This window comes from Podarcis cretensis (genome assembly GCF_951804945.1).
Source record: "Podarcis cretensis genome assembly, chromosome: 17".
NCBI lineage: Eukaryota > Metazoa > Chordata > Lepidosauria > Squamata > Lacertidae > Podarcis > Podarcis cretensis.
The window spans coordinates 11,587,052-11,610,600 of NC_137187.1; the positions used below are offsets into that span (position 1 = coordinate 11,587,052).

Genomic DNA, 23,549 nt, shown 5'->3' on the forward strand with positions numbered 1-23,549 from the left:
GACCTGTGAGACCAGGGTTCAAATCCCACTTGGCCATAAAGCTCACTGAGTGACCATGGGCCAGTCACTGCCTTTCAACCTAGCCTACCTCACATGGTTTGTGTGGGGATTAACAGAGGAGGGGGAGAAAGCTGGAGAAAATGTTCCTTGGTGGAAAAGGTTTGGTATAAATGAAATAACAACAACAACAACAACAACAACTATTCACTATAGCAGCTACAGCTGTGATGGATCAGGCTGATGGAAACTGTAGCATCTAGAATGCACAAAGTTGGGGAATGAGAAAACCACAATACACAGTTACCTTATTCTAACTCTAGTCATGGCTATGTGTGACTAGCTGTGTTGGAATGTCCATGCAAATGAAAATGATCTAGCCAAGATACATATTAGCATTTATATACACACCTGAGAGCTTAAATCAAACACATATCCAAAAGCAGATGTAATTTCAATGCACTGCACTTCTCTGAACTAGATGTGCACTCAGATACGTATTGCAAACCACATTCTAGCAGAGCCAATGACACATATTTCCACAAGGGATATTAACTTCAGTGAGACTTCCAATATACTCTTATGTACATAAAACCATTTATGGCAAAATAAAGGAGGGGAATATTGCTTTGTTTCCATTTTGCAACCATGACAATCAAAGGCGTGTACCAACATATGGCAAGACATACTCAATTTTCTCAACTGAGCAGGAGAACAGCAATCTGAGGGTGAGGGATTTATTAGCAAACACCTTGTCATTGTCAAGATTACTTCCTGTCGAGGTTTAGATTATTGGTGGCTTCTCCTCCATGCAAGGATGGTGGCCTTATTAGAATGATACACACACAGGGAGACTAATAGACTCTCCATTACTGGGGACCCTAGGGGGCTTTCCAGCTGGCATGGCTAACAGTCCTGTCAAATTACTGGCTACTCTGCAGAATGGAGACACAACACCAGGTGGCTGATGCAACTCTTCTCCAGCTCCCTCTCCAGCTTCACAAGAGTCTGCTCCAATCTTTGGTATACATCAGAGCTTCAGAGTGCTAGAACCCAGGTGGCAAAAAACCCACAGCAATTCTGATAAAACACAGCTCATTATGCCACCTTCCTCTTGTGGCAGTGATTACGGCAAATAAATATTTCTTCACCACCCCAACATCTACAAAGTGCTGTTCAACAGACCTTTTCTGGATGGTTCTGTCTGCCCAGGTGGGGCCGGTGAAATTGGGAGAATAAAACTGCTTGCATCCACAACAACCAGGATACTACCATTGGACACCACTGATACTACCACTATCCTATTTTGATGTGTGGTTATTGTTTATTGAGGCTAACAAAGTAGACAACGTGCTTTACCCCTTTTAGGACTTCAATTAAGATGCACAATTCTGCACAAAAACTGGTCTACACTGGAAAACTATTTCCAAACTGAATTAGACAGACAGACAGAAAACTATTATACACTCAGGTTGCCCAATTAATGGAGTGCATACACTCTTGAATTAGTAAAATGACAGAAACACACCATAACAAACAACTGCAGTACTTTTTCAGTTTGCATCTGCCCTGCACGAATTCAAAACATTTAATGAATACAAATGCATCTCAAAGATATGAAAATTTCCCTAATAGTTATGATTGTCTTTAACTTCAAATAACGGAAAACAATGTGGGGAATACTTTCATGAGGTTGTTTAAAAGTGTTTTAACCCTTTAAACAAACAGAAACTAAAGACAACTCTGATTTCATTTACCAACACTCGAAAATTGGTCCCCAATTCCCACTGGACATCTATCAATCTGGCTCTGCTTCCTCATTCTGCTCAGTCATATGATTTGATACCCCCCCTTTGAAGAACAGCTTGCCTGTTTGTACCTGTCTTCATGCAATTTCCCACCTTCACAACAGGAATGGAAGCCAGGGAACTGAAACCATTAGACTAGAATGCATTCTTGAGACCAGGGACACCTAAAGCCAAAATAATAGCATATTTGCCACTTAATTATTCCACATAAGCTTCCCTCTCCTTCCTCTGTTGTCTCCCTCACGTCCATTTTTAGAGCAGCGTTAGAAACTGAGATATGAAAGCTAGGAGCTAAATGGCACCTTAAAACTAGATTATAGGCGCCGCAATGGAATGACTAGGCACGCTTTTTTAAAAATAATAATATCAAGCTGAAAATGAACTGCAGCAAAAATCTTATTTTCATTTTTTGAATGGTCTAGTCCTCATCTGAAGACTGCAAAAAACAAAACCCTACTTCCCCTGCCCACCCCCATAATATTCTCATGAGGGTCCCTTCTTCAGTCCTCATACAGTGGCTGGAAGTGGGTAGCAAAAAAGCTTCTCCTTTCGTTCCAGCAGTGGCACTTTTAAACTGAAATCTTAGGCCCAGTACTGCTCCCAGAGCTCAGAAACTGCTTGCATTAATGAAATTCCCTGTCACAAAACAGGGAACAATGGGAATTTCAAACACTGTTCTAGGGTGTAAGCCCCTTGGGGAAAGGGCCTGTCCTCTCATTCTGTGTAAAACATCTTGTACTGTACATGGATGACGTAGTAGCAGCAATAATACTACAACAATGAAGTTCTTCACTACCATTGGCTATGGACCATAGACAGGAAGGTGATCTCTTCTATGCAATCTTCCTTTCATAAAAAGCTTGAACTGATTACAGAACACCAAGCAACCAGAAAATGGAACAGGAGCGCTATGGAAATAAAAGATGCTGCTACTGACCAGCTGACATGAGAAGCGTGATTAGGACTCTGCCACCAGATTTTAAATTTGCCATCACTAAGAAATGCAGCTTCAATACAATTAACTGTATCATGTACATACTAAATGCTCTTAGAAACCATAGTTGCAAAACAAATGTTTAATCTGTGTCATTACAAAATATATACATCTTGCTTCTAAAGTATATAAACAGTGCCAAATTTAGTTACTTAAATTTGTTAGTCTTTAAGGTGCTACAAATTCTTTCTGCTACAAAGAGGTTACTCCTCTGGGGGGGGGAAATACTAGAATAGGTTAATACAGTGGTACCTCCGGTTGCGGACGGGATCCATTCCAGAGGTCCAGGTGGATCCCGAAGTTTCTGCAACCTAAGGACCACTTCTGCACATGCACGCGTGGCAAAACCTGGTAAAATACTTTCTGGTTTGCTGTGCACGCATCCCAATGTTTACGTAACCAGAGGGTTATGTAAACGGAGGTTTGACTGTATTTCAATTTAAAATTTACCTAATGTTAAGAGGACCTCTGAGTGTTTTTAGTAACAGTGCTTTTGGCCAATGACTGGAGTCAGAGCTGTGTTTCATATGTGAGTTGTTTGGACACCAGGGAGCTCGTAAGAGCTGGTCAATGGTTAAGGCTTATGAGAGCTACTGTAATCCAACAATATTTGACAGCCTAGGCCAGTGGTGGCGAACCTATGGTACATGTGCCAGAGGGGGCATTCAGAGCCCTCTCTGTGGGCACACGCACCGTCACCCCAGCAGGGCCATAGCTAGGGGGGTGAAACTGGCACTCCAGCACTGCTGGAGGCTCTTGGCCGGTTCCAGCATGGTCCCAGCACTGCTAGGGCACCATTTTCACCCTCGGGGCTGCACCGGGGGTGGGGTGTGGGGAGGAGGACTCATGCTGGGAAACTGCTGCTCCATCCAAAACCTGTGCCACCGCTACTCAAGTCACCGATAAAGCCCATCTGCCACCGCAACCAAACCTGACGGCCGCCTCTGGGCTAGCTCCACCTCTCCGCCATCAAGTTTGGTTGTGCCTGACCCGCCTTCCTGTTCTGCTCTCGGGTGGTAACCCTGGTGAGCAGTTGAGCAGGTGTCAACTTCTGAAGTGCCAGTCTGTTGTTTCTACTTGGGAGGAAGCCGCCTTGAGTTCAGCAAGGTTAGACAAATTATCGGCATGCATACAACAGCAAAAATCACATTATTTGTTCAAAAGCATGCCAAATGCAAACTTTTGCCTTTCAAAAAAAGTTTGTACCATTGAAAGCTCTGTTATTGCGTTTTCCTTTTAAGACAAAAGATGTTAATGTATAAATTGTTTTTTCTACACTAAAACCTCAGTATTCAGGTTAAATTGCTGTGTTGGCACTTTGCGATAAATAAGTGTGTTTGGGGTTGAATTTTGGGCACTCGGTCTCTAAAAGGTTCGCCTAGGCTTCGGTTTATGGTTGACATTGGGGGGGGGGACACACAGGATTCTTGTGCCTTTAATATGGCATACAGAAATTCAACAGGTTAAGCCTTTTCTAGCATGAAAATACAATTATGGGAAAGCTTAACTTCAGTTCCACAATAAAAATAGTTTTCGATTCCAATTCTTTAAATAAAAGTATTGAAGGAAATTTTTACTGGTTTTCAGGTAATTACTTGATCACTGTCTTCTTTTTCCTTCTTTTCTTTATATTGATAAAACACACATGCATGTCACTTAGGCTTAAGCTGGAACAAGACTAAGCAAGTATCAAGCTCTCACACTTCCCCTCTCCCTTGTCTCCTCCCATGCAACTGTGAAGACGATTTCAGCAGCATTTAGTTTTGCTTTTCCTGAACCTCAGCTAAAGGAGCTGCAAACTAAAAGGCAGCATTTCCAGTGCTGGAGTGAGTGAAAATGCTGCCCATTACACTTAAAGAGCAGGCAGGGGCTTTATCTCCCAACTCTGCTATCTCCTGAGATGAAACAATAAAGTATGCTGCCCTTAAAAGATCACACCAGGAATTGGAGATAAAGCTGTGGAGATGGGTGGGCCAGATCCAGCACACAGGCCATATGCTTCCTTGTTTTACTTACGGTAATTTAGTACCTTTTCCTCAAATAGTTTGAACTCCTCGTCAATTTAATGTATTGGAATAAATTCAAGAGACTACATGACACCTTTTTCAAAAACTGATGCCTATGAATACTTTGCACCAGATCACAAGTCTCATTTCCTAAAGACAAAACACCCATTCCAATTCATCCTGCATTTAGACTTACGAATCGTCAAGCACTGACCGCATTACACCACCCACACACTGTTTGTAAACACACTCATTGTATTCTCACCAGCTCCCATAATCATAAACCATACAAGCCACTGTATTTTCATATTAGTACACAGATTGGGCCATCAAACTTTTTGTACCAAGTCTCCTAGGGAATGCCTGAAATCCTCTCTATCCAGATTTTGTAATCTCCAAAATAGTACAGAGCAGTCTAGCCCAGAAGCCTGCAAAGTTCGTGGATTTTGTAAGTTATAAGCTGTTCCTGCACTTAGAATTTTCTTTCATCTGTTTTCAAAGAAAAACCCCTTCTGCCATATACCTCCATCCTCTCTTGAAATCAGACATTTTAAAAACAGGTTGGACACCATTTACTCGATCATAAACTACCAAATTGACAGGTTTAGAAAAATGAGTAAGTTTTAACAAATAATTATACTTCTTCACATCTACAATGTATAGGAGATCTCAGACAACAAGATGTTCAAAAACTGTGGCTCTGTCAATTTAATTCTGTTCTTCAGAATTAAAGTTGTATCCTATCTTTCTGCCAAAGAGCTCAAGACAGGGTAGGGTCCCCTCTCCTTACTCCTCCTAACAACCCTCTGGGATAGAATCAACTGACACACAGTGACTTGGCCAAAGTCATCAGTATGCTTTGTGACTCACTAGGGATTTGACCAAGATCTTTCAGGTGCAAGCCTAACGCCCAGGCCAGTACATCACTGTCACTCAAGAACTGCAGTTCCTGACACGCAAGACAACTGGTCCAAACATGACAGTTCTGAACTGCTGAAGAGCTGCATTTTGAGAGCGAGGAAAGATCAGGTAAGAATCTATATTATTAGTCAAATAATAAATAAAAATATGAATATGAGCAAAATGTTCAAAATGAAGCAGGATGCAGAAAAGACTACGCTCTTCAATCCAGATTTGATTATTTCCATGGCTAATGTTCATCAGCAGGTGTCTGACATCCTGACATTTTGACAAGAGGGAACTCTAATTAACCTTAACAATAGTAAGTATCTGCACCAATGTAGTATGTTGGTGGGGGGTAAGCAGAGATAGAGGACAGGCAACCTCATGTCCCACTAATGATCTCATAACTATCAGACCATCTTGGCTGTGAGTCCTGGAATACCAGCTCCCTGCCTTGCAGGCCGTTTCCCACCTGCCCTGGAAGGGCAAGGCCAATGACTCCAGCTACAAAGGCTAATGCTTCTGAACAGACGCTTGGACTGGGGTACCGTTTAGGTCATGGGGAGGCAACTTAAGGCCCAGGGGCCGGATCTGGCCCAATCGCCTTCTCAATCCGGCCCGTGGACAGTCCAGGAAAAATGAGTAGAATGTGTCCTTTTATTTAAAATGCATCTCTGGGTTATTTGTGGGGCACAGGAATTTGTTCATTTCTTTTTTCAAAATATAGTCCGGCCCCCCACAAGGTGTGAGGGACAGTGGACCAGCCCCCTGCTGAAAAAGTTTGCTGACCCCTGGTTTAGGTTGTTTTCTTGGGGGGGGGGAGTTGCTGCTGCTACTAATATTAATTTTTTGTACCTTTATTTTAGATCGTATCACGATTTATATGGAAATTGTTTAATTTGGTTGTGTACTTTTTGATATTTTATTTATTGTTTACAACTACTTTTGCTATGTTTGCAATTATAATTTTTATGTTGTAAGCTGCCTTGAACTGGTTTTAACTATGGAAAGGCAGCATATAAATAAAATGATGTATGTATGGAACTCTGGGTGAACTTTCTATCAATGTAAAGTCTGCTCTGGACCAGCGTGATATAAGAAGCCTATACTAGGAGTTGTAAGTAGAAAGAAGAGCTAAAGGCAAAGTAAAATTCATCCTTGCATGGACTATAAAAGAATCCCTTGAAGCTAGCAAGAGACTTTGCAGTTTCATATATAAAAAGAACAGAAATCATGTGGAGCCACTGTACCTAAAGGATGGAAAGGAGATTAAAGAGCATTTGTCTTGTTTGTCTCAGTTTTTAATCAAAGAAAATGATACCAAACAAGACTGTGCAGAGGCCTTTTGTCCCCTTCCAACCCAATGATTCTGTGTGTCTGTTAACGGAATAAAGGAATGTAGCATTGACCATAATTAAGCACAACAGTGGTCAAATTCAACATTGTGTCGCTGGACAACACAACTATAAAATCCAGTGCAGCATCTGAATTAAAACAAAATCAAATGAGGGCTGTTAGTGCATTGCTATTCATAGAATCATTGAACCACAGAATTGTAGAGTTGGAAGAGACTACCAGGGTCATCTAATCCAACCCCCTGCAATGCAGAAATCTTTTGCCCAACGCGTCATCAGCAGTTAGAAGTGCCTGCAAGCTGCATGGAGTGTAAACAGCATGGCACACTTACAACAAAAAGGGCCAAAATAATCCCACAAACTGCAAAAGATTTCAAATGCAAAATGATTCTAAATTAAACAAGAAGAAACATATTGGTATGTTACACAGAAGTCTAATAAGAAGCTGAAGTAGAAGATCTGAGAACTACCCAAAGATGTGCAAGGCTAAAAATAAATTCAATTTGGCAAGAAGACCAATAACAATGTTTTTTTTAAAAAAAAAAATTATGGTTTTATACAGCAAATATTGAGTGCTTCATGTACATGATCCCAGTAACTCCTACAACTACCCCAGACAGGAAAACTTTCATTATTCCAATATCTCAAGAGATAGTGGAGGAAGCAACGATGTGGGTTCTCCTAAGCAAATTAGGTTAATTCTTCAGTTTGCATTGTAAATCCTTCAGATGCACTATAGAGCAGCGATGGGAAAGCTCAGGTCCATGGGCCAAATGCAACCTTCCAGGCCTCTTGTTGTAGTAAACAAAGCTAAAAACTTTGAAACTTTCAAGCTTAGCCAATGCTGTATTTGCAACTGCCATCTATTCACTGTTAGTACTTAACTTATGAAACAGAAAATATTCCACCCCGCATCATAGGGGAAGAGAGCATTTCGTTGTTTCATTGTTGTCTTCTAAACTTTCTGTATAGCTTGTTTTTTTATATATATTTATACCTTTTTTTGCTTATACTGTTTTCTTGCCAATTCTATAATAATTTTAGATGTTTCAATGTTTAATTACACTTGAATGTAATTAATACTGTGAGCTGCCTTGCAAGGACTAATCCCTGTAAAGTGCCCTACAAATATTTAAATACAGTAGACTCTCGAGTAACGTAAAGTTCAGGTTGTGAAAGCGGCAAACTTGGAAGTATTTTTTTTGGATTTCGCCTCTTGCGCATGCACAAAAGCACTCTATCACACTCATGCGCAGAAGCGGCGCCTCTGGATATTTTCCGGGGTGCGCACAGAACCCCGGAATGAATTAAATTTGTATCCAGAAGGTCCACTGTAAACGACTAAGCTTTTCCATGCATACAAAAGTTGAGTAGGGCCAGTCCCATCCCCTTCTCCTTCATAGGACTTTAACTCCTACAATGTCACTGAAGGCTGTCACTGTGTATGTATCCTTGCTGTCATATCCTGGCCCATCCCCTTGGCTGCTTCATAAAAGGATCCTTCCTTCTCTTGTAGATCCTGGACCCACTGCAGGAATGCCATATTTGCTCTGCAGAAGAAGCCTGCCCAGAGATATATGCAAGTATTGTGTGTATCTTCCTTCCATTCCTTTGTGTATGTGCTTATGAAAAGCTTTAAGGAACTGGAACCCCTTATGGCAATCTAAGGATGTCTGGAGACTGGCAATAGTGGGCTAACTGCTGGTGGTGTCACTGAGGCTGATGAGGAGGGGTGTTCTGGTGTAATCTTGGCTGTTGCGTGTATGATGGTGCAGATGTGTGTGCTCAATTTGGTGATTTCATCGGCTGTTAGAAGTGTCTCTGATTGATGGGCTGTACCCACCAATGGGCTGCATTTCAAAAGATTATGCAGGCGGGTGTTGCTTTTTTTGCATTGCATTTGTATGTTCTGGTAGCACAAGTTTTCCATTAAGGCCATCTGTTAGATACTTCTTACCCCTCTGAGAGAAAAGCCATTAGTAGCAGCAGCAGCTGCTGCTGCAAGGCATCACCTGAATAAGGTGAATGAGTGTCCCAAGTAGATGGCCTCTTGGCTGCTGCAGGCAAAATACACAGGGAGAGCCCACCATTCTACTGAATATGCCCTATTCACATATGCTTGACCTGTATTGGATATGGCAGCCATTCTGCCAGCACAGCAGCAGCATGTGAGAAGTGCAGCTCAGTTGGTAGAGGATGAGACTCTTAAATTTCAGGGTCATGGGTTCGAGCCCATGCTGTGCAAAAAAGATTCCTGCATTGCAGGGGCTTGGACTAGACAACCCTTGTCATCTCTTCCAGCTCTATGATTCTGTGATATAGCTCGACCCAGCATAAGGAAAGCACAGGACTTGCTCAACCCACTTGGCCTTACTAAATAATCTTGTCTTGTCTCTTTAAAAGAAGGAACAAATGACAGATGCAAACTATATTAAGCACAGAAAATATCAGTGCAAATTACTCCTTGATTAAAAACAGGACAGCTCAGTTGGTACAGCATGAGACTCAATCTCAGGGTTATGAGTGTGAGCTCCTCGTAAGACAAAATATTCTTCCATCGCAGGGGGTTGGACTAGATGACCCTTTTGGTATCTTGCAACTCTATAATTCTAAGATTCTAAGCTTTGTGAAGTGTGTAGAGTAATGCTGCACAGATACTATTTTTCTGGAGTCTGAATTAGTTTCCTGTGTAGAAGTTGAAGGTGTCTCAGAAACATAGGGGGAGGAAGTCCTCTTGCACCAGGAGACCTCATTCATCATGTACAGGACATATGTTGAATTCCAACCACTGAAGTTACAATACTTTCAAGCTTTCAGAGTAAGAAGGTACACACAAAGTTGTAGAATAAATCTTGGAATATTTATTCAATATGTATTCAATACTGACAGGAAGGGTTATAAATGTAAGTATGAAAGAGGACTCAGGCCTATTCTATGATTCCGTTCATAAGCCACCCATGATTTTGTGCATTTAAGGCCAATAACTGACAATGTTCCAAAAATTCACAGATGGCAGGAACCAGAGAATCAGGAATATATCTCACCCCGCTCAGCGTCCACTTCTACCTTGGGTATAAGGTCTTTAGCAGACAAGACTAAAAAAAATTAATGTCTTATTAAGTCCTTGTTCTGCACAGATCATTACGTTTGTACAACCATGATGTTGCACAGGCCTTCCAAGGCAGGCATTTAGCAAGTAAAATGGTTCAAAGTGCAGTTCATCCCATTAGCTACTGATAAATAGAATTCATTAATAGCTGAATTGCTAATCCAAACTGCACCAACAGGAAAATGTAAAGACATACACATTCAGCATATTCCAGTATGTAATATGCCCGCATCCTGGCCATATATATATATATATATATATATATATATATATATATGAATAGATTGTGCTCTGGCGGTCTTAAAACAAAGGATGTGAAGATTTAGTTTCTCTTCCTGGGGGCCACAAATTATTCCATGTCGTATGCTAACTAAAGAACAAAAGCCAAGGGCCTCTGCTTGATAAAGATCTTCAACTTATAAAACTACAATAAATCAATTTCAGAACTTAAATAAAAATACACATTAGTAACAAGAATCCCATCAAAGAGGCAGTGAGATCAGTGGGTAACAAATATATGCGAGGAGTACTAATGAAAGGGAAGCTGTGGGGAAGCAAAGTCATTTGCATCCATGTTTATTTACTACATAAGATGCTAGAAAGATGGTCGCAAGTGAACCATTATTTTCAAGCATTTAATCTTAAAACAGGACAGAGGTGAGAAAGGATGAGGCTTTAGAACTGACAATTTCAAATTTCAATTTCAAAGCAACAAGTAACTAGGGCTGGAATGTCATCAATCCAATTTAATATTTTGAGGACTAAAATATGGTAACACTTGACTTCTAAAAATCTGCCTGCCTCCTTGCCAATAGGGTAGTAGCCAATTTTTGTACAATTTCAAAACAAGAGTCTTCAGAAAATAACATGTCCATCAGATAAATTAGTGAAAAGTAAACTTAAGGATATGAAGGCTTTATATAGAAGGAAAATCATTTGGGGGGGGGGGTGGAATCAGCAGTCTGCAATGGGAAGTTTTGCTTCACCAGCCTCTTAAGATTCATTGAGGATGTCAAGAACAAAGACAGTCTTGACATTTTGTGTTTGAGCTTTCAAAGAAACTTTGAGCGTTACTAAATGCTCTTAAGGAAATTTAGCAGTTATAGGATAAGGAGATGGGTGTTACAAACTAGTAACTAGTTAGGCAAAGCAGAAAGCATGGGATAGTCCTACATGAACAGTTTTCACAGGAGAGGGAAGTAAACAGTGAACACTCCAACAACAATGGCAAGTGCCAGTTAATGCACAGAATGCAAGCTGGAGTGAACAGCACTGATAGTCAAAGTTTGTAACTGTGTCATGAAATCATCTGCAATTTTTTTAAAGCAAACAGACTAACTTAAACAGATTCAACTTCAGCACCCAGAAATCCTAACTTCACATGTAATCCAGATAAAATAAAAATATTGTCCATCAGTATTTCTTCATATGGGTATTTAACTTATTTTAGACATACTCCCCTGAAGCAGAAGGTATGCAGCTTGTGGGTACTCCTTCATCCATTACCTCTCTAATAATGAAGGTGGCAATGAGCAGTGCCTTTTATTATTTCTGGCTGGTTCACCAGCTGCAGCCTTTTCTGGAGATGAACCTAGTGCCAGTTACCCATGCCCTGGTTACTTCCAGACTCAACTACTGCAATAGTTCTTTGCATGGGGCTGCCTTTTTGAAACCACAGACATTTCAATTAATGGAAAATGCTGCTGGCATCTTCAAGGATCGAGACAAAAAAAGAAAAAAAAAGAAATGTTGTTCTATCTGTATTCTTTGCCCATTTGTTTCTGGGTTCAATTTAAAGGGTTCATACTAACCTTTAAAGCCCTAAACAAATTAGGACAGATTACCCAAAAAACCTAGACAGCATCTTAAAAAGCAGAGACATCACCTTGCCAACAAGGTCCGTATAGTTAAAGCTATGGTTTTCCCAGTAGCGATGTATGGAAGTGAGAGCTGGACCATAAAAGAGGGCTGATCGCCAAAGAATTGATGCTTTTGAATTATGGTGCTGGAGGAGACTCTTTAGAGTCCCATGGACTGCAAGAAGATCAGACCTCTCCATTCTTAAGGAAATCAGCCCTGAGTGCTCACTGGAAGGACAGATCCTGAAGCCAAGACTCCAATACTTTGGCCACCTCATGAGAAGAGAAGACTCCCTGGAAAAGACCCTGATGTTGGGAAAGATGGAGGGCACAAGGAGAAGGGAACGACAGAGGACGAGATGGTTGGATAGTGTTCTCGAAGCTACCAGCATGAGTTTGACCAAACTGCGGGAGGCAGTGGAAGAGAGGAGTGCCTGGCGTGCTCTGGTCCATGGGGTCACGAAGAGTCGGACACGACTAAATGACAACACCACCCAAAAAACACACCTGCATATCAAAACTGCATATTTACAGGACGGACAGAAAATCCAGAACATTTTTATGTCATCTGGTGGAACTTTTATTTCCGTTGCTTCAGACTTAGGTGTTCAATATTCAACATTCATGCCAGCTAAGGAAACATGGATGTCTTGGTGTCACTAATTCTGTTTCTTATTATTTATTGGTTGTTATGTATATGGTACAATGTAAAATCCTGCTACTGCACTTTTGGATTACTAAAAATGTTAATAAAAAAATACCTTGGACGTCATGCTCTCTGGGCTACTCATACATAAGATCAGATAGATGGGTCCTTGAGACAGAGCCTCCTCAATGGTAGCACCAAGATTGTAAAAGGTCTAGAAAGCTTCCTCCTGGTGAAGATCTACCATGCTTATCTCCTGCTTTCCGATAGTTAGTAAAGCCTTTCTTTAAAATCCCAGTTTGGTACGATATATGAACTGTTATTTCCTGGAGTTTTTAGCTCGCTTTTTGATAGTTTTAATTGCTGCTGTTATATTGTTATGTGTTTCTGAAGTTTCATTTTACCTTAATGTGTTTTTATACTCCTACTGTAAACTTCTTCTATTGTTTTAACAGAAAAGTGGGATTCATGAATACAACTAATTCCCCAGCAGCCCTCCTCACTCTGCTTAGTCTAGGAAATTGATCAACATTCCTTGATCAGTATTCCTCCTCCTTCTTAGGCACGTGGATAATAAGCTCATATTTCCCCTCTTTGTATTCCTATACTGGTTTCCAGTCTCAGGTATAAGCTCCTTGTCCTTACCTGCAAACCTCTCCATAGCCTTAACCTCCTTTATCTCTGATTTTTACATGTCTATATATGACTGCCTGTGACCTTTGCTCCACCAGCTCCACTACCCACAGGTGTCCCAAGATCCCCTGTTCCTTGAAATTACTTTCTCCCCTGGAACTGCCGTCCAGAAAAACTTCATGGTGCCCTCTCTCTCTTTTCCTTCAAAACCAAGCTTTTCTGTGAAGACTTTGACACAACTCACAATCCCCTCCATAACTCAACCTAATTGTGTATAACTGAAATAACATTCTTCCTCTGTTAACTCCTGCCTTCACTTCCACCACTCACCTCTGTTGTTTCATTTTTTAGTTACAGATTGTTTGTCTACTGTGATGTCAAATGTCAGTGTGGCTTTACAGAGTACAAGAGGACAAGCAGAGTAGAGTCCTTACAAGGTCTCCCATCCCCTGCAACAATTGTGAGTACCTATGAACTAGGGGCCAGGGACGGGGGATCCAGGCTATGTTATGCACTGTACACAGAATAAATTGAATCAAGTTATTCCTCTTTTTCATTATATTAGGACAGGGTCAGCACAATCAAAAGGAACCCACTACTTCAAGATGTAGTTTCCATTAACTTAATGATTTTAAAGGAGAATTAGAAGAATTCATGGAGCATCAAGAATCTCACTGATTATGAGCCACGAGAATTAAAAACAAACTTCCTATTCAAAGGCAGTATACCTCTGCTAGCTTGATGCCCTGTTTGTCCCACGGTCATCTGGTTAACTGCTGTTGTAAACAGAATCTGGATGAAATAGGCTTTTGGCAATTCTCAACATCCATTCATTACAGAGACCAATTTGTACAATATTTGGAGCAATACACAAACCTGCAATGTCACACATTATTACAGACATTGTTTCAAACTTGTTATGTACTTGTTTCTGGAGCTGTGCATCCTAAGTGCCAAAACCGGGTACCAGCCGAAGAATGCCAAAATAAGTGTGGAATCAAGCTAAGCCCAAGCCATCCCTACTACAATGCATCTGCACTGAAGGATGAATAAAACAATTTCTTTAAAAACAATGACAATGTCATGGGGTAGTTCAGAACTATCATAAAACAGAGGAGAATTTGCCCTTTCAGATACTTTCCCCCAACAAATGTTCCCACAAACCTACAGCCAGGATCAAGATTGCTCAGCTGCCATAACCCAAAGAGGAAGCAACAAAAAATATGGTCTGAGCACTGAAAATATATCAAACACAACTGTTCAGCAAGCAGTTTCACTGAAAACCAATAACTAGTTGCAGAATCAAAGCTTTCCTTTACTAAGCTACCAGCAGGGATCTGAGCAGCCACACTACATAAACTGTCAGCATGCTCTAGTAGGCACTGAGGCCACATCCAATATCATATCAGCTACAAGTTAAGTAGGCTGACTTCCTGGAACTCCAGCTTTGGTTCCCAAGTCTTTGCTGCCAGTTAATATACCCCAACCTACTCCTGAACAACAGGACCCTGGTAACCCAAGGCTTCTCAGATCATTAACACATAGTTCTCTCAAACAGCTGTCTGATGCACAAAAACTTTCTACTGTATTTCCATTTGTCTTCTTACTTGCTTCCTGTTAAGACTCAAACTGGGTGTCCAGATACTACTTGTGAGAAAATCAACATTACTCACTGAAACAGGAGTTACTCAGGTAATTTCACAGCTGATGTAGATTTATTAGTGGACAAAAAGGTCAGGGAACTCAGAAGGTGCCAAAACAAGCATTGTAGCCATGTTTGCATCATATTTTAGTGTCCTCTCTTATGGACTGGCCACAACAAAAACAACAACCAAAATACTAACACAGCAAACACTAAAACAAGATGCAGCCAAGAATAATATCCATAATTTGCAAAACAACACTCCAGATTATCACACTATTTTCAGATTTTTTAAAAGCGTCTGAGTTTGGCTTGATCCACATTAATAAAAAAAATTATCTCTTTTCATCATTGAAATCTCATTGCAGGAACTAAAACTGACTCTAAGGCTGCAGCCCTATGAACATTGAACTGGGGCTTCCAAGTAAAAATGCACAGGATCAGGCTGTAAAACGGCAGAAGTTTACAAATTACAAGGACATGTGCACATGCACTAAGTTGACTGTGTGGCTGCAGAATCTCCAGGATCCCACACTTAAGCAAATACTTTGAAATCAGCTATTATTACAGTCATTTATAGTAGAAAGCCCTCACACTTTGAAGAGCTGGCATCTACAGGATACATATAGACCTCAGATGTACTTGGCATCTCTCCGTTATAATTTTAATTAGCACAGCTACAATGGAGCTTTATTCCACTACTATACTTGAAGCCTGCACACAACGGGATTGCAGCCCTTGTAAGAACCATTCAGCCTCAAAAGGACAACAGTAAAATAACTTACTATTCACTAATTTAAAAGCAACAGCTCTGCTGGATCAGACCAAGGATTCATCTAGTCCAGCAGTCTGTCCCCAACAGTATTCAATCAGAGGCTTGCAGGAAGCCAACAAGCAGAGCACAAAGGGAACAACACTCCCATATCATTTGGCCCCTAGCAAATGGTATTCAGTGGCTTACCGTCTATGAACAGGGAGGTTCCATGATAGGCATACCTCTCCATGAATTCATCAAATCCCCTGGTAAAGTTATTTAAGCTGTGTTCATTGACACATCTGGCAGCAAATTCCATTAGCTAATGGAATTTCAACTGTCAAAAGGCACTAACCAATAGTAAATATGGAAGACTGAACTTTACATAACACTGAAAAACTATATTCCATCTTTTACTGTTGGGTTCGTCGTGCCCTTTGATAGCTGGAATTTGCTAATGGAATTAGCTAATGGAGCTCCAACTATCAAAAAGACACCAACCATTAGTAAAAAATGGAAGATTGTTTTTCACGTAATCGACGTTAACACTTTCAGCAACATTAAACATTTAAATACAAAAGTTTTTGGTTGTCATGGATAACTTATTCCTCAGTATCATTAATATATACATATCTGCCTCCATGACAATGTTCCATATCCATTGGCTGTTAAATTCGTACTTGCTTGTTTAAAAGTTTTACTACATATAACTTCTGTATGTCATCTTATTGCTAATTATCACCAGAAAAATGAAAACAAAACAAAATATGATCCATTAGTCACACATAATTCTTCCTATTACCCACAAACCTTTTCAAATTTTCAGTTACAGATAGGTAGCCGTGTTGGTCTGCCATAGTCAAAACAAAATAAAAAAAATCCTTCCAGTAGCACCTTAAAGATCAACTAAGTTAGTTCTTGGTATGAGCTTTCGTGTGCATGCACACTTCTGAAGCTCATACCAAGAACTAACTTAGTTGGTCTTTAAGGTGCTACTGGAAGGAATTTTTTTGTTTTGTTTCAAATTTTCAGTTCCTCTCACTGTTTGCTTATTGATCATCCATTTACTTCCACATCAACAAAAAAAGAATATCAAGAGCAAAGTGAACTATTGTCCGTGTTGTCTTCTATGGTGCTGCAAAATGTGAGTAAACAAAAGGAGGAAGGCAGCATACAATTACATCCAAGAAAGAAAGTTTCAAGTTAGCTGCGGCTAATGTGTGGCCCTTCAGAACTTGGTGAGCTACCATTCCCATAAGCACCACCAGAACTGTAAACGATCAAGGAAGATGAAGGTCCTTGTAGAGCAACATCAGGAGGACCACACATTAGCCACTTATTTTTAAGGTGTCATGTTGTAAATAGCTATTGTGAATTTATCAGCCCATATGGACGTATGTGCCACAAAGACGCTTGAATGTATATATACTTGAGTGTGGTGCATTGGTTAGGGTCAAATTAGGACCTGCGAGACCAGAATTCAAATTCCCACTTGGCCATGAAGTTCATTGGCTGACCTTGGGCCAGCCACTGCCTCTCAGACTAGCCTACCTCACAGGGCTATTGGGGGGATTAAATGAAGAGGGGGAGAACCACACTGAGCAACTTGGAGAAAAAGGCAGAATGTAAATGTGGCCAACAATAAATAATTCTTACTTGCCCTAGACTAGGGGAGACCTATCAGATTAGATAGAAGTGCAATTTACTAGTTTCTCAACAGCTACTCAGATTACAATCAACTTTACAGCAAAAAAGTATGAAAATGTATATTCAACCACCTTAGAATATCATCCAAGCCCTTATCTACATCAACAATCCGGCCCTATATATTCACTCTCCCTTAGGGAACCTTTTCAACTTTACATTATTTGCTGTTCTTCATGGCTACCACCCATCACAAGCCTTTCGCTGCCATCCAAAATAAGAATTCCCTGAAGCATATGCTGCAAGTCACACCAACTCTGAAGCGTTCCCAATTTCAACTTCCTCTTCAAAACTCACTTCCTCACATGTCCACACTTCACTTCGGCACAACTCTGTGTGCACATTTCTCTTACCAGATTAACACACCTACGAAGTGCCCTCTGTGCGCTTTTCAGGCTTCTGGTACCCATACATTACCCTCCTCGCCAGGCATATATCCCCACTGGTACTGCTGCCAGTTTTTCTCCACCATTTAATCATCGTCCACCCCACCCATAACTTTGACGAGCATGCATCCATTTTCCTTCGGCAATACAGTGCCAAACTACATTTGTCCTCTCTTTGCGTTGCCCCCACTTCTTTCCCAACATCCTCTCCTTGCGCAGAGCCACCCCTACCTGCCATTCTCCCTTCCTCTTGGTTCACCAAGCCTAGACACCGAAATGCAGCTTCCCTCTCCGGCTCCAGTCCCAAGCGCTCACTTGCCGTTAGCCCTGAAGCCTTATGTACGCCATTCCCACGTGCCCCACAACAACCCCCAACTCTGTCCGGCAATGCAAGCCTGCCCCTAAAACCCACCCTTCCTATTCTCCCCCCCAACCCCGCCAAGCCATGGGCTTCCCTGCCCTGCCAGCTGGGCCTGGCTCGCTCACATCCACTCTTCCCCTCCGTATCAAATCACGCCCGCCATAAAGGCGCAGATCGTCCCGGGAAACGGGGCGGCATTCATTCGCCCCATAACTACTATATTCCCCCCCTTAGGGCGGGGCCAAAGCCAGGCCAGGCTCTGAGGCGCCCACAACCGCCTGGGCCTCGTTTTTTTTTTTTTAGGCCGCAGTTCAGGCCACCTCCTGGTCCGGGACGAAAAGGGAGCCGTAACGGACACAGGCCCCATGACAATGCAAAGCAGCTCCGGCCCGCCCTTCTCCCGCCACCGCCGGCTGCGGCTGCTACCCGAGGCCCGGCTCCGCTGCCGACTTACGAACTACCGCCACCCCTCCTAGTGCAGCGTCGGCGGCGCCATGATGATCCACCTCTCGCTCTCTCCTTGGCTCCCTTTCCTTCTCCCCATCCCCCGCCCGGTGTCGCCCAGGCCCGGCCAGCGGCAGCAGCGGCCCCGCACTCACTCACCTTCATGTCGGGACATCCTAGTTCAGAGGAGAAGGCGGCGGCAGCGGCCCGGCCCGGCCCAGCCCAGGCCCGTCCCGGGCTCCAGTTCCCTCCCTCCCCCACCCCCCCACCCACCCCCGGTCTTGGCTGTCCGGCACCGGCTCCGCAGCCTGGGCCCGGGCGAGGCTCGAGGCTGGGCCTAGCCTCTCCCAAGTCACCCGCTCCGTGGGCAGGAGGCGGCTCTCTTCGGCGCGGGCGGGCGGAGGGAGGCGAATCGACTCCGGCGGCGGCGGCGGCGGCGGCGCTCGTAGTAGTAGTGATGGTGAGGCCTCTCCGGGATGGTGGCGGCGGCGGCGGCGGCGGCGGCTGCAGTTCCTCCCTCCCCGCCTTCCCGGGAGGCAGCAAGCAGGCGGGCGGGCGGGCGGGTGCCGCCGCCGTGACACGGTGACTCTGTAAGCTCGCTCAGGGCCCCGCCAGCTCCTAGCGCCGCCCTCCCGCCCGACGACGACAGCAGCAGCGGCGGCGGGTCTCGTCGGTCTCCCTGGTCTATTCCCCTCCCCACGTCGTCCGTCGTCGTCGTCGTCCTACCACCACGCTCGGCGGTAACAGCGCCGCCGCCGCCGCTGCCTCTTCCTCCTCCTCCTCCTCGCCCGGCCTGCCCAGCCTACCTCCCCTTCTCTCTGTCTCTCCTCCCGCCCGCCGAGAGGAAGAGGAAATAACACAGCGGGCCAGAGAGGGAGGAAAGAGCCGGCCGGGCGGCTGAGGGGAGGAGGGTCTCGCCTTCCCCTCACGCACCTCAGCCCCGCTCTCGGCTCTCAAGCCTTTTCCCTCACAAAACCGCCTTCTTTTCCCTCACAAAACGCGCTCTCCCTCTCTGGGCGGCTACAACAGCCGTTCGTTTGAAGAAGAAAATAAAATAGAGAAGCTGGGCTTCAGCCTCGGAAGACTAGGCCCCACATCCCTCCCCATAGATGTACAGCCTGGGAGATGTGCAGAAATTTATGGGGTTTTTTTTTTTTACTAAGACTCCGATCCAAACTCCAAGCGCTGGTTTGTTCCCCGCCCTTGCAGCTTTGGGGGTCCCAGTAGCACACACTGGGCTACCACGTTAATTTACACGTCAGGAAGGCATGGTTTGAACACAGTAGGATTTCTTTCCGAGTAAACTCGGGAGGCTCGGCTTGGAATCAGAGAATGGTTGGAAGGGCACCCTGAGGGTCATCTAGTTCAACCCCCCTGCAATGCAGGGACGTCAGCTAAATTAGGCATGGCGGATGGCCATCGAACTTCTGCTTAAAAACCTCCAAGGAAAGAGAGTCTTGCGACCTCTTTTAGGAGTCTGTTCCGCTATTGAACAGCTCTTCCTGTCAGAAAGCTCTTCCTGGTGTTTAGTAGGAATCTCCTTTTTCTGGTAGCTTGAATCCATTGGTTCATGTCCTAGCCTCCAGAGCAGGAGAAGAAAAATTTGCACCATCTTCCATGTGACAAGTCCTTGAGATATTTGAAAATTGCTATCAGATCTCCTCTCAGTCTCCTCTTATCCAGGCTAAACATACCCAACTCCCTCAACCATTCCTCAGTAAGGCTTGGTTTCCATACCCTTGATCATCTTGGTCACCCTCATCTGCGCAAGGTCCATCTTATCAATATCCTTCTTAAATTGTGGTGCCCAGAATTGGACACAGTAATCCAGGTGTGGTCTGACCAAGGCAGAATAGATTAGTGCTATGATTTCCTTTGATTTGGACTCTGTACTTCTTGATAATGCAGCCTAAAACAGCTTGTTTTGCTGCTGCATCACACTTGATTCATGCAAAGCTTGTGGTCTACTAAGACCCCTAGATCCTTTTCACATATATACTACTGGCAAACCAGGTGTCTCTCATCTTATATTTGTGCAGTTGGTTCTTCCTGCCTAAGTGTAGAACCTCTCCAATCTGTTAAAGTCACACTGAATCCCAATTCTGTCTTCTGTGACACTGGCTACTTCTCCCTGTTTGCTAATTTCCCCTCTCACACTGTTTTCTGCCCTGGCTGTGGGTAGTTGTGTGGGTTTTTTAAACCAAAGAGCATCCCTCCCACCCAAATATATATATATATTTATGTCTCGAAATCCACTAAAATTTCAAACTCAGTCGGAGACATATTTACATTTGCGAATCATTCTCTTAATCCATTTTCTTGTTTACAGGTAAAAGTAGTGTAGTGGGTCCTCACATATACAGTCACACTGTGGAAGAGTGAAGCAGCTAGAGGGTTGGACTAGGACCTGGAAGATGGGTTCAAACTGGCATGAAGCTCTGTAGATGATCTTGGGACAGTCATAGCCTCAACCTAACCTACCTCACAGGTTTGTTATGAGGATAAAATGGGGCAGACACTGTGCGTTCTTTGGGGGACAGGTGGAATATAAATTAATATTAAATAAAATAAACATTTTTGCATTTTTCATATGGTCTCAAAGTGTCTGTAACAGCATGTGTGATTTTGAGCCTTTATTCCATAGAGGGATCATAGTCAGCAGTTAAATTATTCAAGCATTTCACTTCAACTAATTTATGTAGATTCCAACTTGCTGGCTCACCCTGTTCATCACCCTCATCTTCTTTTGTTCATCAGCTCCTCTAACACTTCATTAGTCAATGTTATTCTTTGTCCCTCAATTAATTCTTCAATTTCTTCCTCAAGGGTATCAGTGAAGCCATCACCACTCCCTTGCCTGGCCATCTGAACAATTCCACTTCATTGTCAATAGTAGGGAATTCCTTAAAATGGTTCACACATTCTTTCCATAAGTTTCACCAACATGCATCGACTGATTCAGACTTGATTGCATCCATAGCATATTTAATATATGTGATGCAATTGGTAATGTTAAAGGCCTTCCAATACTCAATCACATTAAGACTGGGATCAGCATCCCTAGTGTTATGGACCCATGAGGATGTAAGCCTATGTAAGTTGCCTTGAAACAGCAAATAAAACCTTCATCATCAGGCTGGATGATGGAGGTGATATGGGGGAGGGGAGAGAAAGACAACTTCAACAGTGATACCTCAGTTTAAGAACAGTCCTGTTTACGAACGATTAGGTTTACAAACTCTGCAAAACTGGAAGTAGTGTCCCGGTTTGCGAACTTTACCTCGGTCTAAGAATGGAATCCGAACAGTGTAAGGACCCTGGTGGCAGGAGGCCTCATTAGGGAAAGCGTGCCTCAGTTTAAGAACGGTTTCGGTTTAAGAACAGACTTCCGGAACGGAATAAGTTCGTAAACCAAGGTACAACTGTATATGCAAAGTGGAATGACCAGGAGCATTGTCTACAAACAGCAACACTTGGTCAAGTTCTTTCTCCACAAGGTACCACTTAATTTCCAGGACAAAGTAGTTGTGGAACCAACGCAGATCGACATGCCATCTCTCAGTAAGTCCAGCACAGCAAGTTTTTCCACCAGCGTTGAAACTTATCGCTGGCTCTTCAGTGGCACACCAATACAGATAGGTGGCTTGCGTTTTGGGGCAATGTTGCACTGTTCTTTAATCACTAACCATGCTCAGTGAGGGGACCACACTTACTCTGAGGCTGTTTGATGAGTGGAAGGGCAGGTGGGATTTTTTGTGCTTTTTTTCCTGATCGCTCACCCCTTTTTTTATGGCAGAGTACGTATGGTTGAATTTGCATGAGGTGAACATGTGTAATATGTGGTTGTATTGTATTATCGTTTGTGACCATTTGCAACAAATTGGGACTTCAGAAAATGCATTGAAAGTGCAAGTAAATCCAGAAGAACAGGATTCACACCATTTATTAATTTTGTTCTAGTCCAAATCTGGCCAATTGCAAGATGCTGACTTCTCGAACAACTGCCAATATAGCAGCAAAAAACTGTGGAGAAAGCTATGGCAGAATTTTCTGGCAGGCCATTTTATGGGATGGGTTTTGAAGTGTTGGCCCCCTCACTCAATTCTCAAAATGTTCCTCCACAATAACAACTTTGTGACAAAAGGCATGTTTTATCAAAGTAGTATGTTGAATTTCTTTAATTGCCAGTGTATGTTTGTGGGGGGGAATTGAAATCATTACAATGGTGCAAACTTTGCTGTGCTGTTGCTGCTATATTATTTGAAAGATCAACACGACAAAGGGAGAAGGATAAGAGATAGCTAGCTATGGTATAAAGCTAAAACCAGGATATGATAAATCCACAATTCACATCTCACTCCAGCCATGAACTACTGAGACAACGTATATGAAGTATTTCAAATTCTAAAGTCCTATATAAATGCTATGTACAGTTGTACCTTGGTTTTCAAACAGCTTAGCTCTCGAACGTTTTGGCTCAGTAAACCCAGAAATGAATGTTCCAGTTTGCGAACTATTTTTGGAAGCCGAGCTTTGGTTTTCAAACATTTTGGAAGTCGAACAGACTTACGGAACGGATTCCGTTCGACTTCCAAGGTACAGCTGTATTGATATTTTTGCCATAGCAATCTCCATTTTTGTATTGCCCCTTTTTTTATTTGCCATTGTTTATTACAAAATAATGTATGTGAGCCCTATAGAACACAAACTATTAAGGTAATAATATCAATCCTACATAAAGATTTTATGTAAGATTAATATATGGGGGGAGGGGGGGAGGCAACAATGATACAGTACTTCTGTTTTAATAGCGCACATCAACCGCTGAAAATGAATAGGTAGTTGCTTTTTTAAAAAACAAGCTTATATATTGACACATGACCAGAGGTGTATTTAGGCTCCCTTGGGCCCAGGGCAAGATGTTGGCCACCCAAAGTGGCAAAGCAGT

General features: G+C 42.8%; 1 protein-coding gene and 1 long non-coding RNA gene across 3 annotated transcripts in view; one reads left to right on the forward strand and one right to left on the reverse strand.

The window, feature by feature from the left end:
• Positions 1 to 19,451, reverse strand: part of KCMF1 (potassium channel modulatory factor 1) — a 45,197-nt gene extending 25,746 nt beyond the window's left edge. The window contains exon 1 of one of the 2 annotated variants that reach the window (XM_079959667.1): positions 18,761 to 19,451. In XM_079959667.1, the coding sequence (XP_079815793.1) occupies positions 18,761 to 18,776 (16 nt within the window). In that variant the 5' untranslated portion in view covers positions 18,777 to 19,451. Of the gene's footprint in view, positions 1 to 18,027; positions 18,050 to 18,760 lie in introns of those variants that run through there. The other variant, XM_079959668.1, reaches the window with a different exon arrangement.
• Positions 12,233 to 18,021, forward strand: LOC307206614. The gene is made up of 3 exons (XR_013834418.1): positions 12,233 to 13,770; positions 13,876 to 16,531; positions 16,739 to 18,021. It is a non-coding gene; the product is annotated as an uncharacterized lncRNA (long non-coding RNA).
• Positions 19,452 to 23,549: the final 4,098 nt, after the last annotated feature.